At 41.1% G+C, this 17,880-nt stretch overlaps 1 protein-coding gene across 1 annotated transcript; it reads right to left on the bottom strand.

Moving 5' to 3' along the window:
* Positions 1 to 6,627: 6,627 nt before the first annotated feature.
* On the bottom strand, positions 6,628 to 16,343 carry zdhhc18b (zDHHC palmitoyltransferase 18b; the record flags this gene model as incomplete). Its single annotated transcript, XM_079231691.1, has 9 exons — positions 6,628 to 6,972; positions 12,053 to 12,146; positions 12,615 to 12,724; positions 13,047 to 13,144; positions 13,256 to 13,303; positions 13,630 to 13,767; positions 13,985 to 14,134; positions 15,266 to 15,426; positions 16,087 to 16,343. 9 exons carry the CDS (start codon positions 16,341 to 16,343, stop codon positions 6,628 to 6,630), a joined length of 1,401 nt encoding a protein of 466 aa, XP_079087817.1.
* Positions 16,344 to 17,880: the final 1,537 nt, after the last annotated feature.

Below are 17,880 nucleotides of genomic sequence, written 5' to 3'. Positions count from 1 at the left end.
TCATGTCAAAGGGCCTTGCTGTGAAACCAATTGCTTTCAGGTTCAAAAATAAAGTTGAAAGTTGGCTACTGACTGGCTCACACAGACAGGAAGGATCCTACCAGCTGCTTCACTACCATTTCTCAACAGAAATACATATATATACGAAACACTTTCATATCATTCACATTGAGCTATTTTCCGAATTATGATCATTGAAATGTACTTTGTGCTTGAACTGTGTCCCAATGTTGACATAATGAAAACCAGACTAACGACCTTTCTGAGCGGGGTTGAAATATTAAATATTTAGAACTATGGCCTCATACTTGGAGGTGCTGACTGTAATAATAATAACCTATTCGGGAAATTATGTAATTAAATTCATTTGTCGTGGCAAGAATTCTCAGGTTTAAGAGAAATACATTTAGATCAAAGTCTGCATCTAGCAAGTCAGGCTGGTGAATGGGTCAAACACGGGACTTTCACCCAGGAGACCAATGTCGGTGTCCAGTTGAGTTATTTTTAACTATGAAGGCTATGTAGTTACATTACAAAGTAAGTTTCTTTGAATCAAAATCTTTTCTTTTCTTTCCATAACCCAACTTTGACACATAACGTGTCACCTCTATGCAATGCACTGTGAAGAGGTCGTGGTCACTTCACGTATTTCTGTGAGACTACGTTAGTTAAGACATTGTGACTCTAAGCTTTTCTTTCATTTCTGATTGAAATTAAATATGTGATAGATATGAAATCTGGCAAATCAGTTTGTCACATCACAATTTCCCATCCCATCCAATGTATTGCTTTCCAGTGAGCTGTGAGTGTAACTTGAAAGGATTTTTAAAGAATTTTAAAGGATCACTGGAATCTGAAAACCCTATATTTTGAGTTTGAAACACTTCCCATCAGCTTGAGAGGTGACTCCCAAACTATTTGCAAATAACATGGCAGACCAGATGAATATGTGTAATTTTGCAGTCTATCTGTCCGTTTTCTTCTACTTATTGGCGGCATGGTGGCAGCAGGCGAAGTAGCTCGGACTGCCTGCTGCCCTGCTACTCATTCCAGCTGTTTCTGAGGCCAGATGTGATGAATAACCCCGAAAGTGTGTTCTGGCTCAGCCTGGGGGACTCCTTCCAGATGGATGTTACGCAATAACTTTACAAGGAGGCATCCAGTTGGCATCCTGATAATCACATTTGTATACCACCTGGATTGGCTACTTTCCACACGAAGGAGTAGCACTCCAAGTTCCCTCCGGATGTCCAGGCGCTTCACCTTGACCCCATAGCTGTGCCTTGGCACCCTGTGATGTATTCACAATCTCATTCTTCTTTAGAAGAAATCAGAAATCGGATCCATCTTTGCCAGATGGATCCGATTTCTTCACAGTTGGGCAACTTTTGATTATATTGGGCTGATGGGAAAGGGGAAATTTGGGCTGCTTTTGCAACAGTTGGTGTGGTTTTGATAACACAGTGAAAACAATATTACCAAAGAAGCTGGCAGCCCATGGTGAGAACGACAAATTTCAATAAACTTCGACTCATTTATTTTGACAAATATTTGATGGACTGTACTCTTTGTGTGTAATGATATCCTATTTATTCAATATGGTATCTTTCATTATCTAATGCAGATATGAAGCTTTGGATGCTCATACTATGTTTTCTATCAGGCATGTCATGGTTTTACAGTTTTATACGGCTTCCTGGCAGGGTTTGTATTTTTACTGCATAGGTGTAGCTTCTTGAAGGAGATAGTAATACCATAATAACCATATAGTACTATTATAGTTATATAGGAATGCAGCTGAGAGTCTGACATTTGAAGAAGGACTTGATACCAGGCCAGTATCAGTCTTTGACCACAGCAAACATCTTGCGAGGAGGAGCATGGCCTGCAGTCAATGGCAGTATAAACAGGTTATACAGGTGTTTTGAGAAAGTGTTTGAGCATGCAGTCGTAGCTGGTCACCCAAAATATAATGCAGTTTTCTGCAAAGGAATGCAAGATGACGAACACAGAGGTGCACTTACTCGGTCACGGACGCATAGACTTCACTCACTCACATGTCGAACTTTCGCTGAAGTCCGTAATAATGATATGATAAAGTCCTGGAAAAGTTCCCACGGGCTCTGCCTGTTGCAGAAGACCCACACTTCTAAACGAGAGTCGGACACAGCGTTTGATGAGATGTTTTCAGTGCCAAGAGGCGAATGGATAGTAAAGGGTGATGACAATGTTTAACCTGAAGCCTAAAGCGCACACAAAGACCCCAATCATGAAGCAGAGAGGGGGGATCTCCTTGGCAACTGCGCTGTGTGTTCATGACACAGTCACACACAGCAGACAAGGAAAGGGGAGATCAGTGGTGTTAAGAGGCCTTTCCCCATAAACATTTACTTGTTCTTCCGAGGAACTCACTAAACATGGCAGACTCTTTTGGGCCGGCGCAATCTATACTTAGTTCTTTTTACATTCCTAGAGTGTATTGCAACAGGGGAGCCACGCTTGTTAAGATATAATTATATTGAAGACAGGGTGCAGTGTGTGCAACCCTGTTTACAGATTATTAGCCTCTTTGCAGTATGATAATCTCCCGTCTTAATTATAGGCTGATTAGACAAACAAAAGTCATAACGCATGACGTCATATGTGCTCAATGCTTTTTGTGTTCCAAACATAGGGAGACATCATGGAGGTCCAAGTGTGTTTTAATAATGAGGGATTATAAGCAGAATGGTTTATTTATTTTTCGAGGACAAAACAAGTTGATCACCATTGTAGATGTCCCAGAATTAGCCACATGGCTTAATGAACCATTAAGTGACCTTTCCATTTGAAGCTGCACTAATATATATTTTTAGGCAAGATAGTATAGTAGCATAACACACTTTAAATACAACATCTGTTATTGCTGTGTTAGCATTCAGTTGCCTTCCTGGCAAAGATGCAACAACATTAGCTGGGTGAGTCACCTTTTGGTCTCCACCAGCTAATGAGAACAATATCTGGATCTTCCCTCATCCCCCAGCTCGGTGCTAACCGTGTCCTTTTGTCATTTGGTGCTCGGCAGAGTGAGTTTTGTTTTTTTAGATTGAGGTATGCGTGAACCAAAACAGCAACGTGCTAAAAGAGGGTGAAGCCCTCAAAGAGCTACGATAAACTGTAGAGTTAGATGGTCATTCTCTTTGGTATCATCAGTACGAGAGACACCTTGTTTGTCTATTGGTCCATGGTTAGTATGAAGATATTGATAAGTGCAGCTTTAAGGCAATTCAGAAGAGATTCTGCTAGTAATTTGCACCAGAGAAATGGAAACCTTTTGCTGATATTAAAGAGGGAAATTCCAGAGCATTTCAAAACAAGAGTAGTATGAGGAAACAAAATAGGGTGCAAGCGACCTAACAGCATATTTTCCTTTGTGTATTCTTTGCCAAACAATATGACACAACTGATGAAAGTATAGTGTTGCTTCAAGCAGTATTCATCTGCTGATTGAGCTTTTTGGCGCCGCATCTTTACCCTTGTGATGACAACAATGTAATGAGACACAACCCAGAACAACGCAAGTCTGCCAGCCAGCATGACACTGAGTAAAGGCAATATATCTTGTTGCTCCTCATTCTGTCTGTTGCAAATTTTGATAATAGTTTAATGGGCATGTATTCACATACGATGACGAATACGAAAACATATTCGAACATTGCCAATATTAAAATGGAACAGAAGGTCATAGAACATACGCTTTTAATCTGGTGCAGTATTTTCACAGATAGAAGGATACGAACAGAAATGTTCCTGAACTTAGTTTGCTGAATGTGCTGCAACTTAAAAAGAATAATACAACCAAGGGTTTGAATGATTTAAAACTAGCATGTTGTTTGTTTAAATTTGTTTGACTTAACTCAGGTTAAGAATGGACAATTGCAGTGTGCCGTATAGTGATAAATCAACGTTATTGTAATTCATTACTTTTTAATGAACTTTTCCTCTTTCCGACACATTAATGTACATTTGGGTAATGATTATTCACTCAGCAAAGTTTTTTGGTTTTCTTTGCAAAACCAACAACATATAGCCTCACAAAGGGCGGCCATGGAATAAATAATAAAGCCGGATACGGTGCTGCCACAAGGTAAATTATTAGGTATTGTACATTTTTAGGCCGTGAAGGTTTTATACATGTAAAATTTTGCAGGGGCCTAGACGGGGAATTTTTAAATCCATATTGCGAGCCTAATTTAAAGCCAGTGGGAGAAACACTAATGTGCATGTTTAACGGGCTGCACAACACGGAAATTAAACTGGATGCAGGAAAACCTCTTGATATTAATTTGATATCCCTGCGTGAGAAGGAGAAAGTGTGAAAAAAAAAAGGCTTGTAACTCAATGTGTGGACAGTATTTAGGATACTGGTTGATTGTGAGTGAATTATCTGACAGCAGCTCCATGTTTTTAGGTCATTGCTGCCATCTAGTGGTCAACTGCAGAACTTCAGTGGCATAAAAACAAACTGAGGCAAGAATCAAACAAAAGATCCATACACCGTATTACAGGCTCTGCAAGTTTAACTTTGCAATTTTGTTGATCTCACAGAGAACTTCGTCAAAATATCAAATCACCATCGTGAAGCAGAGCGAGCAATATGTACAAGCACATTCATCATTGAGGCAATTGAGCTCTGCATGACTGAGTCAATGAACCCTCAAACTGGCCCAATCAGAGCCAAACTGAATATTATCATAAAAACAAACTGAGCCTCTTTATTTCACTGAACTTTATTTTCCTTTTCCTTTACTTCGACGGCAGCATTATCTTAAATAACCTTACAATGTGTACAGATATAGTACAATGTTTGTCTCCTCTGAAATACATTACTTGCATGTGTGACATCATGAATGTTCTTGGATGACCTTTGACACAGAGAATACTGCACATATGACGCTGCTCAGTGTGTGCGTGTGTGTGTGTGTGTGTGTGTGTGTGTGTGTGTGTGTGCCTACGTTTTAGTGCATGGGGATGATTGCTCAGATCATTGCATTTGTGTGCAGCTATTGCCATCAGGTTGTAATGAGGATCAACATGATATGTCACATATAGAACTTGCATATTGGATACCTACCCGCTACACATTTCCACCTGAGAACAAATCACCGTTCACATTCTTAGATTAGTCGAAGAAAACCGTTTTACGGAGGAGAGAGCGGATATTGCTGTTGCAGATACAAAGTGTGAGCAGGACGTGGAAGCTTTAAATGGTCGGGTGATATTAATGATAGCACGAGCAGGAGGTGGCGCAGCACACAGGCAATGAACAGTAAGTTCACGTACACAACTATGTTCAGGAATCCAAATCACAGTTTTCCTACAAAAAAAGTGGTACGGGATCTCTCAGGTGTATAAAGGGATGTTTGAATGGGAGTAAATAAACTAAATTGAAAATACATTAGTATTAATGTATTAAATACTTTAGTCAATATCATGCAGTTGCATTCACTGCCATTTATACAGCACAACAATCTGAACAACAGTACAAACTGATACAACTAATACACACTGTGCTGTATGTGCAACGTAAAAGGGAAAATCCACACAAAATCTGAATTCACATGCGCCATGAGCGGACTTTCCTTCTTAACATTAACGTAACACGGGTGAAGTCAATATTTACTTTTGGGTTAACATGGGTCACGGACAGCAGTCTGCTGGGTGAAAGTCCTGTCTTAGTTTGAAATACAATACCAATATTTTATCCTGGCAACCGCAGCACTGCAATGGACTCGTTCATCTTTTTTTGAGATATTACAGATGGGCAACAAAGAAAAATTGGAGAAATGAATGCAGAGACTTGTTGTCAATTGGATGCTATGACTTCACAGTCATTGGATCTCAACCCAACTGATCACCTGATTGGAGATTTCTTAGCAATATGTTTGACAGTGCTCTCCTCTCAGAGCCGGATTAACCTGCTAAATGGGCCCAGGGCAAAAATGCAAGTTAAATTGCAAAAATAGCCTCGAATAGTCCATGGTAGCTGTCAGAGTACTGCCTAGATGTCTCAAGATGACATCATCAGCACAAACTGTCTCCCTACTGTTCAACTTCAGGAGAAATTGGCTCAAGTTCACACCATAAACTGAGCTGCACAATGTTAAAGAAATGTGCATATGTCAATTCAACATTTGCAAAAGATTTTCCCTTTAAGACCAAACAACACTTTTGTCCACCTGATACATCAAAACCACTATTTCACAATATTTGATGGATCTGACATGCTGGTAAAATTCATGTTTCACATGAGAATCATCAGAAAGGCATATGGCTCTATCAGTACACCAGTTACGCCATCTTGCAAATGTCATCTTTTGATGTGCTTTTCCTTCTACGCCAAAGGCTGAATTGATCCTTTGCAGCTAGAATACATCCAATCTGCTCCAGTGTTCCAACTTCCACTACAAATTGAACACACAAATACATATCTCAGTGATTATCCTCCTCATACACAATGACAAGATCCAGAGCTGTCAGAGAACCAACAAATAATACACTCATACTCATACCACTTGTATCTGACTGTGTTACATCATGCAAGCTTCAAACAATGTGCGCTTTCACTGGAGATCGGCGTCATTTCAGTCAGTGCAAAGAGGCGAAGCTGGCCCCTTCGTGGCCCCTGGCTTTGGAGCTGGGGCCCGCGTCCGGAGAGGTAGGGGAAACGGGGACGTCGAAGGAAGGGTTGGGAATATGCAACGCCGCTCGTTTGCTTTTCTTTGAGCGAGTCTTGGTGTGACGTGGTGGAGAGGTGTCGCCTCGGGAGACGGCAGTGTGGCGGGCCCCACAGCTGGCGGAGAGCTCCGGTGAAGGGTCAGAGTTCACCGCCGGGCCGGTATGAGCTGAGTGAGGTTTCCCCTGAGGACACGAGGAGGCCAGGAGCGGAGGGAGCGTGGCCGACTCCAGCAGACCTTTAGTTCCCTGTGTGCACTGTAGAGGAAAAAAAGACGAGAACTGATGAGACGAGCCAGTGAAGTAATCAGGGTGAACAGCAGGCCGGTAAAACACTTCAGTGAACGCATCAACATGTGCCAGACGGATCACGGGCAAGTTGGGAGCGCGAGCCGGCCACACGAGTGGTCTGAAGCTGGAGTATGTAAATGCTTCATGCTGATCTGCATGTGGATGGACATTGGACCTGGGGAATCATATTTGATAGATGTTTAGCCCTATTAAGATAGAATTTAGAACAAACATGTTTAAAGACGACTGCAGCAAGTTAGTATTACCAGAGGTGTCAAGTAACGACGTACAAATACTTTGTTACCTTACTTAAGTCGAAATTTTGGGTATCTATACTTTACTGGAGTATTTATTTTTCAGACGACTTTTTACTTCTACCCTTTACATTTTCACGCAAATATCTGTACTTTCTACTCCCTACATTTTAAAAATAGCCTCGTTACTATTTCATTTTGGTTTGTTTTCACTCCGGCTTGTCATCGTTCAAAAACACACACACAAAAAACCTCTCCGCCCCGTTGCCCACAGATAAGTGCGCGCACACACAGGTGAGCGCTGAGCACACACCAGCGGACAGAGAGCGTCGAAAAATATGTCGCGTGAAAAGTAGACCGCTATATCTGCGTTTTAAACGCTCCCAGGGTGGAGACGCAACAGCAGCTCTCCTGTGAGGAGCAACCGGAGTTCTCCTCGCAGCGGAGCAGCTCTCTGGACCCGGAGCGGCTCTCCTGCTCCAGGTGAAACGAGACAAAGTGCTCGTGTCTTCTACCAACATTGAGCTGCTGGCTTCACATATTCGGGTAAATGGTTACGGTACGCCGTTAACAGGTTACGCTTGCGCATGCGCGATTTGACGCGACGCCGTGAGCTCCGTGAGCTCGCCTTTTCCTGCTGTTGCGTTTCTCAAAATAAAAAAAGAGATCTAAGCTCAATATTGAGCATGAATTGAGAGAGGCCGTATCAAATCTACAACCCCGTTTATAACATATGTGTCGAGGAAAGCAGCTCACTGCAGCCACTAATACTGATACAACCTGATGGTTCACATATCTGCACTCATTCTGTTTTGTTTGGCAAAAAAAATGAAAAGCTTATTGTTTTCCACAATGAGCTATTTAGTAGTAACTAAATATTAGTTATTTTTTGCACAGATAGAACTTACACAAAACATTGTCTGATGGGGAAATCTGATTTACTTGAAAGTGATTGCAATTTTCTTTATTCTGTTATTTATAAAAGCATAGATGAGTCACACAATTATGTTATTTACAGAAAAAGTTTGAGAACCACAGCTTTAAGTGTTTGTGTCGGAGTCGCCGCCGCCGCCTATTTTGCACTATTACAATACTTATAGGCAACTACTTATCATGTCTTCCACTCCATGAAACGCATGTTAATGCTCAGTAGTACACATATGGTACTTTAATGTATTTGCATTGTAATACAATGTGATCATTTTAAATGGGCATATATGCAGCTGAAACGGGTAGCCTAGAGCATCCCACATTTTTCAACATAACATTTTAAAACATTATAGTCATTATGGCCTTTATAAAAATTATTGTTTTGGGGAGGTGGGGTAGTGCACTATAGGCCCCTGATACGCAGCTTAAGAGTTTGTCCTTAATGGGAAAAAAAAAACATTCCCCTTACATTACTTTTACTTTTATACTTTTAAGTAGTTTTTAAACTAGTACTTTTACACTTTTACTTAAGTAAAAAGCTTGAGTTGATACTTCAACTTTTACAGAAGTATTTTTAAACCCTAGTAGCTATACTTCTACTTGAGTAATGAATGTGAATACTTTTGACACCTCTGAGTATTGCACTTTAATGAAGTGTGGTGGTTTGATTTTAACTGCACTGTTTATGTTGTTCAAGCCACCTGTCAAACTCTATGTACCCGGTGTTTTTAACGAAAGATTTCTTTCACAATACAAGACTCGAGAGCTGGATTTATCACCTTTGCAATGCTAGTGCATCGCTCTTTAGATTCCTCACAGCAGCTTTGTGTCCATTCTTTCATTTACATTGTGAAATAGAGCGACTGCGATCTGCACACATGGAGGTTAATACTGTAACTTGTAAGGCTAATGTATTTGTATTAATCCAAAGTAGCTTAAGACATTAAGACAAGACAGAAGATTAATAGAAAATAAAATAGAAGATTATAATAAACGAAAATGGAATAAAACAGTGCAGCTACAGTGCAAGAAGTGAATAAATACTCAAAAGTTATTAAAATATAGCAGCAAACAGAAAAGAATTACGCTCTTAATCAAAAGAACTGAGAGTTGTGGTATTGTTTCTGGCCACTTGATGAATGCAAGTTCCCTATTTGTTGTCCTTCTAACTTTGTAAATGCTCCTTCGTGTTCACTAGCTAGTCGTTAATTTGGTCTTACTGCCGTTTAGTGCTGGCCTGGTAGTGCACAATGGGTTTATCAGAGCTTTCTCACTGAAAACATCTGCCTTCTGCTGCTGCTGGAGACGAAGCTGATATACGAGCAGTGAGGAAAACAGTAAAGTTGTGGACCATAAAACCAAAACAGTGAGCTGAAAGAAGCTAAAACGCTTACATAGCAATGCAGAGTTGCAGCACGGCGCCCTTTTTCACACGGCACATGTACATGTGGAATGTTAACACAAAGGTATTGAATGGTGCAGCTTTAAACACGCTTTTGGCCTGATTTAAGTCTTGAAGCTTTCATGCACTCAAAGTGTGAATAATGGATAACCTTCAAGAGCATAAAGCCTTGGGGGGTCATTTTTTATTAAAAACTAAAAACCTGACAGCTCACTGTTCCCTGTGTAAAGCAATCTCTGTGACCTCAGTTTAAAAGGGAAGGTAAATAAGCTTTAATTACAGGTAAATCCGGTTTGTCTGTCAGTATGTCTTTAAAGATGAGGACATATTTGAACAACTCTCTCATCTGTTTCCCTCTATGGTGCTGCTCGCCCTTAACTTAAAACAATAATGTATCCATCGGATATTATAAGTACCGGTTTATCCCCACGTCTTTGTACAAATAGGTTTTCTTCCTTGGCATTGAATGCATCATGCACCTCTGAATCAGCTTCCTCCTGCCGCTAATACATCCTTTTCATCTTAGTTTTCCTCTCCAATCACAGCTCAAATTCCATAACAAATGTGTTCATACCTTGAGAGAAACAACTTCTTGAAGTAAATCAGAATATTTAAGGATAAAACAGTTGAGTTGTTTTCGCCATATCTACACGTCTGTATATTGTGACTAATGTTAAATTATGCACTCTGACACGTATTCAACATGGCAGGTTATGGACGAAGCCATGCAGGAGTACAGCAGCCGGCCAAGAGGACATGCAGACACAGTGGGCCCAGGAGACGCTGCACTCGCTTTCCCTTTCACTAAACAGGCTTACCGAGCTCAAACATCACTTTTCCTGCACTAACTGTGGCTAATCAGGCCGCATAGTCCAGACATTCCACCTCCTTGTGTTGGTGGCGGGACACAGAGACAGACAACATACAGAACAGCGAGGTAGGGCCGAGTGAATGGACACAAACACGATGTTTGTTTGGAGCTTTTCTTCCCTTGGAAAATCCTGCTATACTCCAGCGTGCAAATTGGGAGGGTGGACAAACCGTACAATGAAAAATGAGTACACACAGATGATGAAATGCATGGACAAAAATGCACGTTTTATTGTTTTACATTTCAGATACCGGCAATATAGAAATATGTATAGAAACAAGATGGACAAAACAAACACGTAATAAAAGCATGAAAGGAAACAATGTTGATTGGCACAAATAATTTGGCACTTTGACAAATATGAGACAGTAGAAAGTGAACCAACACAGAATACAAACAACGAACGTTCTTCACAGCTTCACTAATGTATCGACTCAAATTCAAAAGGCTATTTTTACACACTCACCAAACCTACAACAAAATTGAATTCTGACTAGAACTGTTACTCTGGCTTAAACTAAAAAAGAAAAGCCAAGCAGCAGCTGCTCTACCCCTTGATATGAGTCCTGTGGCTCAGACTGCAACTCTACCTGAACCACAGTTAACGTCGTGTAAACAAAGGTTGCTGCACAACTCTCCAGGCATCCTTTAATATCCTTTACTTTCAGAGAGGGCGACTACAGAAGAGGAGGACGAGCTGGAAACAGCATGTCTGAGTCTTCACTTCTTCCAACTCCTGCTCTCCTCTTCTGTCATAAAAACACCCGAGTCGACAAATACTGCACATGACAAAACACTGAGGTGTAGCTTGTGGATAAAAAAAATTAAAAAAGGCGAAAACGTGACATAAAAATACATATAAGTGAAAAGTATCCCTGTTGAACCTGATTTGTTAATTTCCATGAGGTAAACAAGACTGAGCTGTTCAGAAGCATGAGCGGCCCGGAGCAGCTGTCCTAACTGATCAGACCAACGAGGACCACAGCCAACCGCATTTTACAAAATCGCAACTTAAAAAGACTCAACTTTTTATGAAACAGGCTTACATGTGAGATGAAATGATCGATACCACTCTTACGTCCTTGCGCTAAATATGAAGCTGCTGCCAGCAGCCGCTTAGCTTAGTTTAGTTTAGCACAAAGAGCGGACACAGGGTGAATAGTTAGTCTCGGCCTGCAAATTACCACTTGTCCGGTGGCCGCTGTTAATAGTTAATAGGCACAAACATGAGGTTGATATTGATCTCTGAAAATAAAGCTAATTTGCGGAAAAGTTATTCTCTTTAACCTGCTTCTCAATTTGATTAAAACTAATTCAAATTGTGCAAGTTAACCTATTTTTAAGGGTTTTGTCATCACTGAGAAAAGTACTGAATACCAAAGCTCTGACTTTAGTGTAAATAGAGTATATGTGGGGGTTAACCCATACACAACAGTCAACAACAGGCAGCAGACAGATGCTGGGTTGGAGCTACAGTAGGCGACAAGGCTTCTGTCAGGCAGAGGAAGAGTTTCGATGGGAGTGGGGGGGTGCAGGCACAGGAGAGGGGGATTCCTGCAAGCCAAAAGCCAGCTGGGAAGATCCTCCTACCACGTTTTTAGTGGCCAGAGCGGGCAGCTCAATGTCCACACCCGCCGTCTGGATAGATTCATCTGTGGGCAGGAAACCTCGTCTGTCGATCAAGCTGAAAAAAAAGAAGAAGACAGAAACGTCATTGGGTGTGCACGATCCAGTTTTAGTCTCGATATCTAACGTACCCTTGTTGATGGGTGCTCACTTAACATCATGCTAACAGACTACATTGGTGAGAGAGACTGTAGAACTGGGACCCAGCTGTATGTAATATGTATTGTTCATTTCAGAGAATTTAAATGAAATAAAAGAACTAAATTAATGAGAAATGGCAATGTCTGTGTGGTGGGTTAATCAAATGTGTTTTGGATTAAGAACTTGACTTTGGGTTCTTCCTCGTTATTTTCAGATGCATTGAACTATGGTGCCGGTTTACAATGCATATACAATATATCAATAAAATAAAATATGTGTTTATGCTAAATTTGAAACAAGGTATTGTACTACTTAAAAAATTTAAAGTTAAAAGTAAAATTAATAATTCAAAGAAAAAAATTACAAAACCAAATGTAGGACTAACCTGGGTGGCATGGGTCCACAGAGCACAGAACAACAGTTGATAAAGATGTTTTTATGACTGTATGGGTTGGTGACATCTTCCCCACTCTTCCCTGACCAGGAGCCTTTAATCTGGAACAATATATCAAACACATTCACGATGCAACATTTCAGTTTTTAATTCCACATACATTTAATTAGATTTTTGATTGACAAAAATATTCATTAACTCCAAAAATGTTTCAAACAAATCTTAGTGAACACTTGCAAAAATATGCTTTCCAATACAATTACCCATGTGTTGTATTGTGCATTTCTTGAAATTCTATTCAAATGTGATATTAATGTAATTTAAATCAACATATTCCATATAGTCTTAATACTGTACCACAAAACACCAAAGGTACTACTCTGTAATTGCAGTGTAACAAAATCAACTCGAGGCAGAACTCACATCTTCATTAGTGGTCAGGTTGGAAGCAACCAGGTATGTATGGAAGCCCGAGAGGCCCAAGATGGACCAGACTGAGAAGAAACATATCACCAGCTCCACTGCAGTGAAAGGTTGAGTCAAGGAGAGCGTCAGTATTTTGGAGGAGGGAGAAATCCATAAAACTCATTGTCAGAGATCTCAAAACACATTTGTGATTAAAGGATATCTGCCCGGACTCTCTTGCAGAGCAAACACCAGGCCTTTTCCACCTTGAGCCCCTAAAAGAGAGGAACAAAACAACGCTGGCTCAAAGTGTGTTTCTCAGGCCATTAAAGTGGAGAATGTGTGCAGTTGCCAAAACCAACAGATCACAATAAATCTAAAAACAAATATATATTTTTCTTATCAGGCACGGAACCTGCTCTGAGTGGTAAACCCCGCCCGTCTGGCAGTCAAGTGAGACAAAACAAACACTTACAGTTACTGGCAGGTGCTGTTTGAGCCAGGTGCGTTAGCAATTATTATTATCAGTAAGATCCTGACTGATTTTCAACCATAAAAAAAGGACAAAAAAACACCTGTGAACCAGAGTAAAAACACATACTTAGTGCTAGATGTGTGGTCACACAGCCGAAGATGAAGGCCGTGAGGAAGGAGAGCGACACGATGAAGGTGTAGAAGAAACGGTAGTTGCGTTTCCCCACACAGTTCCCCACCCAAGGGCAGTGATGGTCGAATCGCTCTGAAAGAGAAACGCACCAAAAGAAGAATTCATCACTGACATTCTGATTTAAATACTACAACAGTCGTGAGAAGTATATGTCAATCAAGTTAATCCATCCTGAACTAGACGAATGGGATCATGTTCACTATGACCCTATGAGGCCTTTATTTATTATTCATCATGTGTAAATGTCAGCGTGTGTGTGTGTGTGTGTGTGTGTATGTGGACCGCTCACCCACACAGTTGTCACACAGGCTACAGTGGGAGGTGCGCGGAGGCCGGAACATCTTGCAGGTGAAGCAGTACTTGAGCTTCACCACCTGCTGGTTGATGAGGATCTCCTTGGTGCGCGGTGGAGGCCGGTAGCTGGTGTTTCCAGTGTTGTCTGCAGAGGAGATGACACGAGAGAGAAACCACAAGACAGAATGTGTCAGACCTGAACACTTACCATTTGACATGTGCTGCAGTGCTTGGCTACAGTGAGTGCAAAGACATTGACTAAGAAAATATTGAAAATCACAAACGCTGTATGATTTACAACGTGTGGAAAGCTGCGGTTAGCTCTCTTGCCAGGCTCGCTTTGGCAGTAAATGCTCACATCCTCCACTGTTTTCCCAATGTGAACACACTACATATTCAAAACCTGCTCAGAATTGGGAAATTGGGACACGCTGTACCTTTTTTTAAATGAACTTTTAAAAGGGATCAGTGTTTATATTCAACCCAAGACTAGTCTAAGATAGTACTTTGTCAAACAAAATGTCCAAAGCATTACTTAAATACGGGGCGGTAGGTAAATATTCAATACTTAAGTCAGAATCTGTTTCAAACAAATAGCTGGAACAACAACAGTACAGTTTGGTAATATGAACTAACAAGAGTTAACAAGGTGCATATGAGCAGACTTTAGACACGAAGGTCATTTTATATAGATATATCATGTGAAAATATGATATATATGTAAGATACTGTTGGAAAGATTCAAAACTGACTGAACATAACTGCTGGGCAGAACTGTGGTGAAGAAAAAGGACAGATTGAGGGACTGCAAATCTTCTGGTCCAAACTTTAGAGGTCCAAAAGAACACTTTCATCTTCAAAACTTCCACTAAAGGACCTTTAATGTGTCAAAAGGATACTTCACCATGAACTTTAACTGGCAAAAGAATGCCTGGTGACTGTTCATTAGAATTTGCCTTATGTTTCATAGTGAAATGGCCGATGAGAGCAGAACGATGTCTTCAATCAGAACTGAAATTTGCTCTGAAGAAAAATAAATCGTGTGAAAGCTCTTATGACAGCGACAGAAATAGTAAGTGCTTGAAGTTTGGCATGATTGAGGCCATTGGGCAGAGGGTAACTTATAAAAGAAATGAGTGGAGCTTCTTCAGGATACATGGAGAGTTCTAGCGCAAAATGGTGGTTTAAATTTGTTTGCCACAACCTTGCAGGAATAACACTCTGGGGGAGGGGGGTGCGGGGGGGGGGGTCGTTGAGTGACTGAGTTGGTGCTTACCAATCTGTTTTTCAATGTCTGCAGCCTCATCTGGTGTTGCTCTGGGCAGGATGCCGGGGTCAGTGAGGCTGGTCTGGAGCAAGGTGATGACCACAAATACAAAGAGGCCTCCTCCAATAACAGGTATGCAGCTAGTCAGGTGTTTGACCAGGAAGGGACAGCTGTGATAAGGGGCAGAGACAGGTGGAGAAAGGATGAATTACAATGCATGTGGACCAACTCAAAGGATGGAGACTGAGCCCCCGTCTTATAACTTAGCCTACTTTGTTTCACCCACCAAGGGATGTAGTTTTAATTAACAGTCAGTGTCTGTAATCACCATCTGAAATCCATGGAGACAGAACACACTTTTCACTACACTGTGCTAGAAATAATGCCATTTTCATATTCAATAACTACGACCATGATGGTCGTATTAACTGCAACAATTAAGATTTGTATGTTATTTTATGTTGATAACAGATGATAGCCACACATTTTAAGGCCAAGCAGAAATGGGAAATCTTGCCAGACTACATAATGAAATTACCCTTTTTAAGTTGACTTGCGCCTTAGTAAATAAATTGCTCTCGTCAAACATGAATAAGGACATTTTATGAATCAGTAGGGTCTGCTCTACAGTTCGGCGCTGATCCAACACACCAGAGAAAAGCACATTTAAAAAGAAAAGTTAATTTAAAGAGCTAGTTTTCTCTGTTGTGGAAGCTAATATGCATTGATGTCCCCATCCTTTAACGTTGGCTATATTCACCGTCAAAACAACTGAACTCACAGGGGATACATGGCAGAATCGTGAACCTCCTATTAAACACTCAACTCACTCAAATATAAAGAATAATACACTTGTGATGACGATAAGGCCCAGGGTGAGGGGCAGGACCCCGCTCTGCCGCGCCACGATGATCCGTCCATCGCAGTAGAAGCGATTCTTTCCCGGGAAAACTTGCCACTTTCTCCTCGGTCCTTTCGGCTCCTCTCTCTTGTCGCTGTCGTGTCCGAGGGCAGGCGGAGGAGTCGGTGTCGGGGTCGGCGTCGGGAGTGCCCGGGGGTCGATTTGTTGATACTCGCAGTTCTTCATGGTATCACCATTAAGTTTGGCTGCTCGGTCCCAATTCGGAGAGCATGGGGCGTTTGGTCGACAACATCACCGGCGGCCGTGTTTGAAGCAGCCGAACGGAGCAAATGTCGTCATTCGACGGAGAAAAACACAAAGCTTTACCCTCTACTACGAGTATTTTCGATGTAAATAAACCCCTAAGAGCCCATGCTCGAAGTCACATCCGCGGTAACGTTACTTTCCTTATCACGCACTCCTCTTTAAGTCTGTCTCCGGAGAGTCTTCGCATACATTCAAGCACTGAGCCACTGGTCATCGTGAGCGTGTTAGCTTGTGACATTCAGATAAATCAGCGGACTATTTAACATCAGCAAACCCAAAATACAGTTACCATTGCTAGCGTGTTAGCTCGCGCGTCTTGCCCATAATAGCAAACCCGTTGGGGTTTTCTCCACAGGTCCCGTGTGCATAAATCAACAGGAGCACTAAACTATTTTTTTTGTAATTAATATGAATCTCCTACATAAGAGTCCCGACACATTACACACTGGGGGAAAAGTATCGGTTTAGCTACGCTGTCATAAAAACGAGTCTTCTGGTGTTACGGTTTAACAAGTGACCGTGTTAACTGGAGACTTTCAGCCAATCGCGTCCGTTGTTGTCGTAGTTACGGCAGCTGTTGGAAATAGGAAGAGGACACGTAGCTGTCCTCGTGAATGCCGCATTGTTTAATTTGTATATGATATATACGATGTATATTGGAGGGTTTGAAACTATTGAAAAATTAAACAATACGGCCTTCAGGAGGACAGCTACGTGTTCTCGTCCCATTTCCAACAGCTGTCGTAACTACAAGAGGCGCTGTCGGCTGAAAGTCACCAGTTAAAACGGTCGCTTGTTAAATTGTAACACCAGTCAAACCAGCTGTTGTCAAACTTAACACAAAGAAAAGGTTTTCATTTCCGGTTAGTGTTCTTTCAAAATAAATGTAATATTTACGCATTACATTTTAGAGGCGATCATGATGCCATTTGTATAAAAATAGCCACAATGCATACAAATACTCCTTGCAAGTTATATTTGTCTCCATAAATATCTGTCCAAAGTAATATCCGGTATATCCACGGCCACTGTGGGTGACCGACGGCGATTAACAAAACATCTCGTGCCCAGTTCTTTTCATTGGCTGCTGCGCCAGACTCAATTTGTTAGAATTAATTTGTTGTAACGTCAAGTAGCACTTTCTATGAAGCCCATGGCTATAATGCATGATCTGCTTATACTCTAGAATTATAGGGAACTGTTAATATTTAAAATCCTCTGTAACAATAATCATAATGTATTATAAAGCATTTCATAATGACTTAGAAAGGTAAGGCATAAGAATACTTCCTAATAGTTGGTCACTCACTGGCATCCGTTTTGAAAGAAGTGAGTGTATTGTAATTCCCATCATTGTAATACATTACATATATCAAGCCTTCACACTGGTCCTTTTAACAAGGTTATCTTTGCATCAATGGCACACAAAACATACTCAATATAAAACAATTGTTTA

Source organism: Taurulus bubalis (genome assembly GCF_910589615.1).
Source record: "Taurulus bubalis genome assembly, chromosome: 16".
Classification (NCBI taxonomy): Eukaryota; Metazoa; Chordata; class Actinopteri; order Perciformes; family Cottidae; genus Taurulus; species Taurulus bubalis.
This window is presented reverse-complemented; position numbering and strand designations above follow the sequence as displayed.